This window comes from Neodiprion fabricii, chromosome 5, assembly GCF_021155785.1.
Source record: "Neodiprion fabricii isolate iyNeoFabr1 chromosome 5, iyNeoFabr1.1, whole genome shotgun sequence".
NCBI lineage: Eukaryota > Metazoa > Arthropoda > Insecta > Hymenoptera > Diprionidae > Neodiprion > Neodiprion fabricii.
Window position 1 is genome coordinate 8,895,035 of NC_060243.1, and position 13,220 is coordinate 8,908,254.

At 42.2% G+C, this 13,220-nt stretch overlaps 1 protein-coding gene across 8 annotated transcripts in view; it reads right to left on the bottom strand.

Annotated features, from left to right (window-relative positions):
* LOC124182926 (protein phosphatase Slingshot homolog 2) overlaps nt 1-13,220 on the bottom strand; it is a 168,097-nt gene that overhangs the window by 10,791 nt on the left and 144,086 nt on the right. For all 8 annotated transcript variants that reach the window (XM_046570746.1, XM_046570745.1, XM_046570743.1 and 5 more), the window contains one exon: nt 10,995-11,060. In XM_046570746.1, the coding sequence (XP_046426702.1) occupies nt 10,995-11,060 (66 nt within the window). The remainder of the gene's footprint in view (nt 1-10,994; nt 11,061-13,220) is intronic.

The window sequence follows — 13,220 nt, forward strand, 5'->3', positions numbered from 1 at the left end:
AGCGCAGTAAGCTTTGAAGTATAAAATTTGAATATCGATTTGCGTCAAAGCATAAACGTGGGCGGATAGTGGACGGTTGTCACCGAGTCTTTGGACGCGTCTCCTACGGAAATCCAGTGAAAGGAAAAAAACCTGCGGTCCATTGCAGCGCAGCATCCTTATCTCACGAAACCGGGTCAAGCTCCGCCGGCGGCGTTCATTCTTCGTGGATGGCGTGGCGGTAAAGGCCTTACCGTCGGTTAACGGTGAATTCCTTTTAACGGGCAATAACACCAGGGTAAAGATAACGTTTCAGGGAGGAGTCATGCAACGAGAAGAGGAACGCCGTTGAACGAGGCATTTGCGAGGTGTACTCACATCAAGACCAACTCCAACGACCCGCTCGCGATTTCGACCCTAGACTTGTTCGAAGGATGAAAAACGCGGAATAGAAGTATCCTTGATCACGCGATACGTTACGCTATGTGCGAGTTGATGTCACCAGCTGTTTTTGAATGCAATGCCGTCATTGCAGCAGCATCGAGTAATCGACCAGTTTCCTTTCACTGAAGTTATGGGTACCTATACGACGCCGAGTAGGTACCCATCGACATATTTTCCAGTACCGGGATTACGTACACTAGGTGAGATCATTAAGTATCTCGCGAGATACCGAACGGAATAACGCGTGTGTTTCGTTTGTAAGGAAGGAAGGCAGGCACCTGAGTCGCAGCGAGGGATAATAATGAGGAAAAACCAAGAAAGAGGAATAGGTTTTTCCGAAATTACCGACGAACGGATTCCAATCGAAAAAACCACCTGCTTTGACCTCGGTCTTCCCAAGGCTGAGAGCAGTATTTTGGTAACACTGCGTGTGCTCCGAAATCCTTAGGAGTCGATTAGCACGTCCTAAATGAGAAGAGGTTGGTATAGTTATATCGCACCGTGAAACTAGGACATTGCCAAATTAATATGGCCATTGGGAGTTGCCGGTTGAGTCATTGGCCAGATTGCCATCGAAACGGGACCGAGGATCGCGTCATTTGTCTGTATTTCCGGGGGCGGAATAACCGAGCGGCGGAGAATGGGAGAAACAGATACAGAGAATGGCCGCGTTATAAGACGGCTTCGAGGCAAACGCGAGCTGCCAGAAGCCGCGCTGACAGGACGATGGATATTTGCTGGGTGACAAGTGGGAAATGGATAATTTTCATACGTGAAGAACGAGGGAATTTGGTCGAACAATATTAGACCAGAGGTCTTTGCGTTAATCGTGGGATAGATAGGAAGCACCGCCGGTTATGCTAGCCGGAAGTTATCTCATTCGGTTCCATTCAAAGGCCGACGTGCATCGGATGACTGCTACGAGCGAAAAGTAAATAAAACGCAACAACGAAACAACGTCGTCAAATGGTTACGTATGCATACATGCATCGTATGCTGCGTAAGCCATTAACTGACTGCACGGTCTGTGCGAGACTGAAATTGGTTGACAGTGTTACGAGAATCAGCGATCATTGCCTTCTGTATTCAGGGTCGAGCTTCGTCGAGCAAAACGGCGTAGCGGCAAAAGCCGTTGATTGAGAAATAAGAAATTCTGATACAGCAAACGACATGCCCAATCTATCGATACCAAATAAAGTCCCATTCTGATGACTCAATAATGCGCAGTGCGTTAAAACGCCTTACGCAATTAAAGGAGTAAGAGATTGAAGTGCGGGAGATTTCTTCTTTTTCTTTTAATCGGCGCGAGGTTTTAGATGATTACAAAATAAGCGTCATTCGTGAATTATTAATTGTGTAAGGGGCCATCGGTCGATAGATACTTTTACATGATTGAACCTCTTGACGTCCGATGATACAACTTTGAAGGCTAACGGAACACTCAAGTTTACGTCAAGGAAAAAAATCGAATCCGATTTTAATCTAACATTGCCAGATTTCCACTGGTTCACTTTTTCCACCCATAACTGAATATTGTGTTAGTGTTGATCGGCAGAGAGTACTTGAGGAAAAACGGCAATTCTCCTTGGGTTATTTCGTATTAATTGTAACCAAATATTGTCAATTATCGCAACAATCGCAGTGGACCATTATAGAATTCAAGCTTCGTTGGATAGTTTTCGCCTGCCAACCTTTTTTTTGTTGGTAAGTCGCAAACGGTTAATCGAGTATACGCATTACACGTTACCAGAGACTGACGTCGAGCACTGGGGCTTTTATCAAAACGCAGATACGCCCCCCTAGCAAGGATGATCTTCATCGAAACCCGAAACGCCCTTCGTGCCGCGTGATAGGAACCGCCCCCAAACAAGGTCAGATAACTGGTAAAGCACGTTCCAAAAAGTATCAAGAAATACGATACACTAATATAACGTAGTGGCGTTTGTGGTTGGCTGTCTGCTAGGCGAGAGATTTGGGGCGTTGGGTCGGTAAACTAGGATCTATCGACGACACACGTGGCCAAAACGTGGATAAGATAAAAATAACGGTCCTGCAAACGCGGTCTCGCGTCGTCAAACGTTCGCCCTTGAAAACTACCCGCATGAGACGCGGCCTTGCCAGTGGAACAGATTTTATCTGTGTTGGTATTACATAGGAACAAGTACGACTCATACCGCGTGTCAAGGTCACTCGTTTACCCCGGTGCAAAAGTCAGACTAAAAACGAGACGGAGATTCCAGACAGCTAATCGTGTCAAATGGAGACCACCAAAGCAGAGAGCCTCTTTCATGAACACCACTCCGATTCGCGGTCAAGAAAATACTTCGGATCTTCAACTTTAGTGCTCGGTGAAACAGTTGCAAACTGAGGAAAGCAGTCGATTTTCCGCAACCGTGAAGAGAACGGTGGATTTGGTGATGATAAAATATTGAAATGGTAATTGGCAACCTTCGCGGGATTTCCTCCGGTCACCTCGACCGAGATCCTCGCGTTTCGTATCGAGCCTAGATAATCTAACCGTGCCAAGTGTCGCGATGCATGGCACCGGCAAAGAACTGATGAATGGGATACCTCGACCCTGCGTACGGAGTGACACTAGTCACGTGACAAAAGCCTTGTAGGGACTCCTTCCCACCCATACAGAGAACCGTCCAGTCCCATCTTGTCTCGCCTTATTCCGAGCACAAACGGTATCAATGATCAATCTGATTCACAGCACGTGCGCATATTCGATTTGCAGATACCAACGCGTCGATATCTCGTTTCTTATATTCTCTTCGTTAAGTAGATAACGTGAGCTTTGAAGAACCAACGAATTGTCGGATTAGTACTTCGCCAAGTACGAAAAAGCAGAAGGATAATTAACCGTTGATGGTAACAGCGAGAGGAACTTGAAGAACTGCGAATTTCCGGACTGTGTAACGGTGAAAATACCTCAAGTGCCGCACTAATCAACGCTCGAATAATACTCTTCAAGATGCATTTCTGAGGCTTGGGTTACAACGAGACGGTTCGCCAGCCCGGTCCTGGCCGAATGAATCGACTGGTTTTTCCATATCGGTGAATGAATACTGGTATCCTCGGCTTCGACTGTGAGTGGAGTAGCACACTGTGCCGGAGGAGACAAGTTTTTCATCCTCCTCTTCGAGACATAAAACGCCTTATACTGCGGTCAGTAAATGGTAAATGCAGTTACAAGACGTAGAGAGTTAAGAAGTCGAGACTGCGGGTACACTGTGCAGTGCTTCAGCGGTATTCGTCAAAGACCTGGGAGTCTTGCACGAGATGATATTTATGGCCTATCCAATACTCATTTGTTTCGTACGATGCTTTTTTTCTCCGCATACGAAAACCGACGAGTTATGTATCTTATTGAGGATTCGTACACTATCGATCGAGGCACAAAGATATGAAAAAAGAAAAAAACCCAACGAGGAAAGGATGCTTCTCAAGTCTCGTCTGGGTGATCTTTACTCGCGTTTCAGAGAATTTTCCACAGGCTTTGAAACTAGCCGACGTTGATTGAAGAATTTGATTGACTACCGAGTAGTGTTTCGTTTAATTACCCGACTATATGTCGGAGAATTCGTATCACAACTCAATTATATTTTTGCACTCGTTACATGTCACTTTGCCTCGAGATATGCGAACACCGACAAACATCCATTAGTCGATTAATTTCGCTCGACGTTACGAGCCTAAGGCAGGTACGGAGGGTAAAATGACTAATTGGCACTAAAATTAGCAGTTTTTTTTAGCGGAGGTCGGAAACACGTCTCTCAAAATGTCTCAATCCAGTTGATGGATTAGACTTTCGGTTATGAGAAGGCGTGACCGTATTTGCGTATAAAAAATAAAGTAAAATGTACTATTTGACCTAAAAGTCGGTGCCGTCCGTGAATTAACGAATTTTTATATGAATTTCGTGAAACTTTGACTGAAATCCGACAGTGAAATTCTGACCGTTGCAATATCTCGATTAAATTCAGGGCTAGATTTTTGATCTGAAACAGATCAACCGCCGTAGGTTGAACACTTGGCTAATTGTAAACTAACTTGAGCTGGTGAAATCATAAGAAACCGAATAGTGAATTTCAAGTAGGAGGCCTTTAATTTCTTGTAGGTATACCTCACGTTGTTAGATTATTCATTCGAGAAAGTAATTCTGCAATATTTAATAACAGAGCAGGTAGCCAAGGTATCACGCATATCGAGATCGACGACAACTTTTTCATTAAATACCTGAACCATTTAACGTTGCATGCGTTTGCCTTCCGTGGCCCTCGTAAATATTACCGAGGGCGTCGAGATTTCCAACGTTTTACAAGCGCAAGGATGTCTGTCTGTCGCTTCGAGATCGATCACCAGAAAAAGAAGAAAAAAAATGAATAAATAAAAGGAACGAAAAAAACCTGTCCCAGCTTCCATTTTTCGCTCACGCAATAGAAGGCAAGATTCACTGAGAGAAATTTTTAGCTCCGTTTACCGCTCAGTCCTTGACTATTTTCATTTTTTACCACACTCGAAAAATGTAGTTTTAGGTAGAAAATGAAAATTAGTTTTTCAGCTGTTACCGGAAAGTCCGTGTATCCGTTACTATTCTTTCTCATTACGATCACTGTTACTAGATTTTCTTGTAACTGCTGCGAAAATTTAATGCTTGTGCAAGAATAAATTGACGTTAAAGCCGTGTTTAACTAAAAAAGTAGAGTAAACCGAACAAACTGATTTTGCGTTGCAGTTACCAAAAAAGGATCGACAACAGCGCAAAATGGTTACGCGTACCTCGTTTTTTGCAATTCCAACAATATTCAAACAGTTTTTTTAACGATACCTGTTTTATTGAAACTTTTCTCAGTGTTCGCAAAACTCCAAACGGAATGCCAGCCATACACAAAGCGGGCATGGCGAGCAAAGCAGTGAAGCTGAATCGGTTCGTCGAACGAAGTTGTTACAAATACTGCGTAAAATGTTAATCGACCTTGATGAAGTCGAAACGCTGTTTCCAGGTCGCACCCATTAGATCAAAGTATCGGCACGCCCAGGAGACAATATTTGCCACCTATCGCAATGTAATTCGTTCAATTAGTCAGTGTATTTTCAACTATTTCCTCCAGGCAATTACAGGCATTGCGAGGTATAGAGTAATTCGAGTGAAAAATCCGATCCGACTGCCTGAATATGTTTTATCAACACCTTCCGTCAATCGCACTTGTACATATAAATTCCCGGCGACAACTGAATGGGCCGAAAGGTGCGGCCTGCTAAGCTGACATGAAAAGCCTATTATCACATTTGCGCGACTACCGCGCCTTCGGGCTTGCGATTTTCTAGATGATTTACCGCGAGTCATACGTACAACGTGAAGCATACCGGGACAATCTCTTGAAACTTGAAAATCAACCGCGCATGCGCGAGTTTTATCGGCTGTTCGCGCAGGGTGGCCAACCCGAGTTTCAGCTGTCAAACTCTGTTTCTGCCGGCGACGTAGCTGATACGAATTTTCGAGGTTAGAACCTCAAATAATTGAGGCGGTGACTCGGAAAAGTTTGGGGAAGCATTTGTTATCGGGTCGGAAGGTTGATTCTTCAAAGAACGGTCGGAATTTAATGCTAGTGCTCTTTGAAAATTCAATCGTAGACATTTTGCGTAGGTTGGCCCGCCTGCATCGCAGACAAGAATATCGCCGCGGGAATATTTCGCCGACCAATGAGATTGAATTATTTGGCGCATGCGTAGTTGATTTTCAAGTTTCAAGAGATTTTCCCGGTATAAGTAGAACCGAGGAGAAGAGATACGAATTCGACACATCGCACTGGCTACGCGTGACCAATCGCCACCTTATCCGTGATCCGTGACCTTAGAACTCGAGGATGGCAAAACGACATTTCACAGAGTTTTGCGAAGGCGTTCACAGCGCGATTGGGGTGCGAAAAAAAATTTCATTACATTAGTCGAACGAGTGGCGCAAGGGGAGGAAGAAGCTTGAAATGCCCGATTTTTCGCCACGGTCAAGCTTCCGTGAATTTGGATAGAAAGTTTGGCAAACGGTGGCGTCGCGACGCGTCCATACAAGGCGCGGGCGTTGGTCCACCAGCGACTTGGAGGTCGGGACCACGAGGCGCGCTAATAATAGCGACGCTGGCCGTCGCATCCTCCCCGCAAGCGTCGGGACGCCCCTGCAGCCGCTTTGCCACGAGTCCAAGTTAGGCCGGCGACCACCAGAGCAGAAACCTCCGTACATAGTCGGCGAGAGATTCTAGCCTTGAATCTGCGCTCCACGGTCGAATCGTGGTGGTAGAAAGAAAAAAAAGAAAGAAAAGAAAAGAAAAAATAGACCGACTGTTCTACATCACCGAAACTAGTCTACGGAAATTATTTGGCAACAGCGAGTACCTACAAATTCGTAGAAGATAAAAATAAATAAAAAGAAAAAAAGAATAAGAAGAGATTTTGCGCAAAATTTTCGTCAAACGGTGGAGGATAAAAGCGACAGCGTTTGGACAAATCTTTTGAAAAACAAGAGGGTTTCCCCGCCCGAAAAATCAACCTGTTGAATAGTCAAACCTCGGCTTTTCAACTTCTGTGATCACTCGAGGCAATTGTATGCATACACGCGCCTCGTGTAAAATATAAATAGTTTTAAATGAAGGCTGTGCGCGATGTTGCGCGGTGGCCGATACAGCTGGGTATTTATTTATAGAGACTGTAAGGCAAGACAAGGGGAGGAAAATAGACAAGTAAATAAAAAGGCGACGAGTAAAAAGAAGGAAAAATGAAGGAAAACGAAAATACAAATAACAACAACAACAGCAGAAGCAACCAACAGTTGAATGCGACTCCTAACGAAGTCAAACACACGGGAGACACACGGAGTCTAGCTAACAAACCAATTACTTGCTCTTCCTTGTTCTCCTCTCTTCGTCTTCGACTTATAAGCACCCGAATATATTCGCCAGGCGGGGGTAAAAAATCATAATTGCCGATTGATAGAAGTACCGTATCGTCGATTTTTCATACACGCAAAAATGTTATTCGTAGAATTTAAAAATGTGGAAAGTTCTAGTATAGAAAATAGAAAATAAAAAAGGCGAAATATAGATAAAGATTTTACAGTTTAACATCATCTGTTCTGATCTTTCTAATCTTTTACCTTTCCATATTACCTCTTCGACTTTCAACATTTTTCAATTCTACATATACATCAAGTTTCGCTTCTTTAAAAATTCGACATCACAATATCGAAGCTCTTCGATTTTTCATCTTTCGATATTTTTAACCCCATCCTATCCCCCTGCATTCGTATCATAATCTTGGCTCGACATTAATGACGGATTTATACGATCCTACATAACCCGAAATGTTGATGGCGAAGGACGAGGAGCTGCCAGCCACCGATTGGGAACTTCGTTGGTTCTGCGACTTGAGTCACGCATCGATATCGGCTTCAGATCTCAGCTCACGCTGTACACGCGTGTTCTTACGGACTTATGACTTTTCTACATGTGTGTGTTTCACGCACGCGAGCAAAAAGCAATTAAATTCGAAGAGCTCCCGTACGTGGCTGTGTTTGCACAACACGCGAAACGATCCAACCAGTTTTGGTAATGCGTGTATGAAAGGCGACTCTGTAATTTCGTCTCTGACAGACGAAAGTTCAATGATGCAAATACTGATAAGGATCATCGTTTAAAAGAAATTTATACGTTACAGTAACGTGTTGGAGAAACATTTGTTCAGAGTTTTCTTGAGTTCAGTTTCAAGTCATTTGAAATCTCATCAATTTGATAATTACGTTCGTTACCATCGAAATTTCTTGCGACCGTTTCTAGTCCCACGAATTGATAACTGAAGTTGAAGTTATTGGACGCAATTCAATAGCAAATTATGGTATACAGCTTAGGAATTGCGATTACACATTACAATGCGTGTAAACGCATCTGAATAGCGAGTAATTACTTTGAAAGAAGTACCGGAGTATCTGTTCGATTAATTTAAACTTCTTTGTTAGAATACTGCTTCTACTAAAGTATGCAATAATTCCTTAAAAAAAATATAATTGTTCAGCGACTTTGTGGCGGTGCAAACATCGAAGACGTAGATCGGGACCAAATCCTTGCATGCGGAATATACCCGCTTGTGCGGTGCAGAAATTAATGCGAGCCAAAAATGGCGCGGCACTACAAAGCGAGGAAGAAGTAAATTGAAAATCGGCTTAAAAGCAACGTTGTTGTAGGCGCTGTGTTCCCAGTAACAATGATCGGAGAATTAATTGCGAATAATATGACGCGTGAACAGAGGCGGAGATTGGTAAATTATTAAACGTATACGTATACCGAAGTCTGTAAGACGCCAAGATTTTTTACCGTCTATCAAAAGCAACGGACTTGTACTTTTACAGAATTCTAGAAGAGCTACGAAGTCAGAGTTCACAAACAACTTGTTTTCATATTATCTTTGACACGAAGAACAAAACACATGGACGTTGAACACGCCCAGCAACGCGTAGAGAGAAACAACAGACGATGGAAATTTTAGAGCGTGTATAAACATCGGACGCAATTCGCGAAAATATGCAAATACAGAGCTGCATAAGTTTACATCGTGGGCGAAAATTTTGAATCCGAACCGAGGAATGAATTTTCTTGAAACTTCGTTGCCAAAAGGTTTTCGAGATCACTGATTCCGAATCTGAAATCAAAGTTTAAAAAGAAGAACCCGAGCTCGCCATTTGAAGATTTTTCGAAAACCATGTTTCAACCCCAATTCTGAATTTTCAAAATTTTACCTCAGATTCGGAATCAGTAATTTCGAAAACGTTCTCGGGAACCAAATTTCAGAAAAAATGAATTGCTCGAGTTTAACAGATTATTGACAGCGAAACTTGATTTTCCCCAACTGTGGGTGGCAGATACTTTGATCTTAACTGAGAACCAAAACGCGTGAGATCGAGCAAAGTGTACGATCGAAAAAAAAGGTGGGCGGACGTTTTCATCTCATCTCTATTCGGAATCTGAACATCTTCCTGGTCGCTGATGGCCTATCAAGTAATTAAAAATGTTGCCGACGCCAGAACGAGAGGCTTATACAATATTACACTCGGTGTAAAAGTTATAGCCAGTATAATAGTATGTAGTTGGTTTCAAGATTCAAAAGTATCATCAACGATAAAATTCCATAAATTGGCCTTGGCATTTTTATTTTTTTTTTTCTCTTTTTTAAATTTTTTTTACTTTCAACAACTTGTTGGAATGCGGGATAACTTCTAACATTACTTCAATACTTATTTTTAGAAATAATTTCATCTTTGCTCGAGTCAAGCTGACACAGATTGCGAGTTTTAGCGTAAAACCGTTATCTTTGCCAAATTAACTAGGCGTTTCCTCGGTATTTGGGACGCGTGAGTCCAGCAACGACGTTAATTTCTACACCGTAAACCGTTGAAAAAAAAAACAAAAAACAAAACGTGCCAATTATCATTGTGTTAAATATTTTCATTCATTTTTTAAACAGTCTATATATATATACATATACACACTCTCGTATTCACAAAGTGTTGACGAATAAATGTTAATAATGGAACATTGATGCAAATTAAACAAGATTCTGTTTTCATGTTGTTTCAAAACATTTTTACGGTTCATTGAATCAGAAATATTGAAGTTCTGAAACGAACAAATTGAATTGTTCGTTCGGCTGTGATGAAATTTGCAATAATTTGACGACGTGAGTAACAAGGAGTAATTAAAGTAGCGAATTTGATAATTTTCAACGTCTTGACGAAACAACGAAAAATCCGGACATTTCTGAACGTACAAAATCAAGACGACGCTCCCGTTTTTCGATCAAACTATTTAGATTCCAATATTTCGTCTTGAAATATTAATTTTCATAAAACTGTAATTCCTGTAGCAGAAATTTCAACTATTTCCAGCACCGTACGTGTTCATATTCTAAGAGACTAATCGTGGGACGAAGCTTGTCAGTCATCTGCGCCTTTCCTCGTGGGCGTCAGACTCGGTCAGCCCATCGCGTGTATCCAATTATTTGTAAACCATTATCCATTGTCCGTTGAATGTGGTTATTAAGTCGAAACTCATGCGACCCCGAGACTCATTTACCCGTACCTCGTTACTCGAACGAACGTCGTCGTCGTCACAAGAAACAAGCGTCCTTTCCAGGCGTGTAACTAAAAGGCATGTTTGGGGCGGGGGGGGGGGGGGATCCAAGACAATGTACTGCAGAGAGATGAAAAAAGGACGGACAATGTGTCTGAATACCTCTCTCACTCTCTAGAATCTCACAAGTGTGCTTTGCTCTAAGGATTCAACGTTAGCTGAGACCCGTATGGAAAAATATGGTTGTGAGATGATGGAAGGGTTAAAATAGAGGGGGAGAAAAAATTTCGCCCCCCCCCCCCCCCAGGGGGTTACGCACCTGGTCCCACGCACAGTTATACGTATAGGTACAGGGTATATATGGTGAGAAGTATTTCTGCAAGTGTATGACCGATTGAATGGTGAAATTTGTGGTATTCTATGATTTTGTACGACTTGAAGAAGTAAACTTACCACATGGCTTGCACGGATACTGGTTTGAAGATGTGCTGACAACCGCAAACGCTGACGCTGAAGCCCCTGTAACCAGACGAAAAAAAAATAAAAATTATTGTCAAGATTGTTCGAATCGATTTTACAAACGCTGCTTATCAAAGTTGAATTTATTATGGTTGGGACATTACCTTTTTTTTTTGCGCACTAGTGTGCAAGGCGAAATTGAATCTTATAAACACGATCGGAAAGTGGTTGGAGAAAAAGTGATATGTACCTGAGAACACACCGTATTCAAGTCTCGCGTTTTGTTAGTATGTACATCGAAGAATGACATTTTTCAACGGATGATCTGTTCTAATTATTCCGTATCAGTCTCGGCGTAATTTAAAAAATAGAATTGAATAACGCGGGAGAAGAAGTCGTGCTTCTTTTCTCTTTCGTATGACCCGGTTAGACATTGTCACCTTCCGATTCAAGGTTCACTGGCACATGAGTGTAGCCCAACACAGGTGCCTGTATCTTGTTTCATGGCTCCTCTTATCTGGCAGGAGTTGATCGCGTATGTATGCTAGCCCATTATTCATCGGCTGACGATTGATAAATGAACGTTTCACTCCTGCCGAGTCTCTGCACTGCGGTATAATTGGAGATAAATAATTTATACGCGATTCGATGTATAGCTATACATATAATGCATATCTCGTGTAACCCGACCGATGACGCATTGCAGTAAATTGAGCATCCGTAAGAAAATTGGACGCCACGATTGTGAGTCAAGAGAATGTTGCAGTATCTTGATCGCGATGCTGCTGCTACAGTGTATTTTCCTTGGGTCTGTCTGTGTGTCTTTTTCTTCTCTCTCTCTCTCTCGCTCTTTTTCTCCTCTCTTCAACCGAATGTGTATCGAGAGTAATTGCATATTTCGGCAGGATTAATCGAGTAGGCGTACCCTTATACTCGCCATCGTCTGACCGGACGGAATTACCGTGTAGAGTTGTTATTGCAGCGGGTAAAGAAAAGGAGAAATAAAGAATGGATAGAGTTAAAGGTATCGGTGGGTGAAGAAATGGGCGCAGGGCACGACGCGTGGTAACGGTAACCGGAATCTTACGAAACTGCGTATAGTATTCCCGGTTCCGTATAACAGACGCTAATTAGCTTGATTATACACGCGCCATTCAAAACGAGGATCGCGTGTACTCAGCGATTCCTAAACCGAGTCAAAGAAATAAAATCGTTCCGAGAAAGGAAGGCGAAATTAGTCAAGACCACGGACATGCCTCGTGAAACTTTTCCAAAAAATACTATTTTCAGTACTTTCGCGTATTTCAAAAGTAAAGAAGCACGTCAGAGAAATTGATATCCAAATTACAACAGTGATCAATGCGATTCATTTCCGACAGTATTTTCGTAACGATCCACGACAAAATTTTAGAAACGGCTTTTAGTATTCAACAGTTTTTGTTACTTGAAACATATTGTTCGTCTGATGAATCGTTGATATTGTTCAAAAGAAAATAGACCTAATTTCGTGGTTTTAAGGTCCAAAAGAAAGGAGTTTTTGAAGGCAAAAATTCACAGATTGCGAGAAGATTACCTTTCATCTTTTCTATTTCACAGACTTTCATCCATATATGGGACATTTTTTCCTTCAGTTCTTTCGACAAACTTGTACGACGATGTCCATACTTTATACCAAGTAATAGTGATACGTAGCTTTTCGGCATTTGGTTCAAAGAGACTTGTAAAAAGAATGTTTCGTCGAAAAGTAGGTGCTGCGGTTAAACGGAGCAATTAGGGTAGATATACAAAAAAAAGTGGCCTAGTTGACAAAGAATGACTCGTAAAGATCGCAGCGTCGAAATGAAGAGGCATGGGCTTCAAAAGTACAAAGACGGGTGAGCGGTGGATCGAGACGAGACAAAAATGGTAAATAAAAAGTCTCACCGTCCGCAACTAAGAAGTTAATAGACATTTTTCTACGCTTTTCTAGCGCGATTTGTTTAATTTTATTTTCTGGTCAGTATCCAGTAATCGATTCGCGGAAATCTAGGTTTCCAACGGTGAGCAAATTACGCAACTTGGGTACACTATTTCCTTCAACAGTGAACCTATAATCTGTCGAGAAAGAGACCGTCTACTCGGTTAGATTAACGGTGAACGATGAAACAAACGTCGAGTTGTTCTCGTTGTTAAACCGTGACAAACAAATCAGGAAATGACAAAAATTTTCCGCAGTCGCAG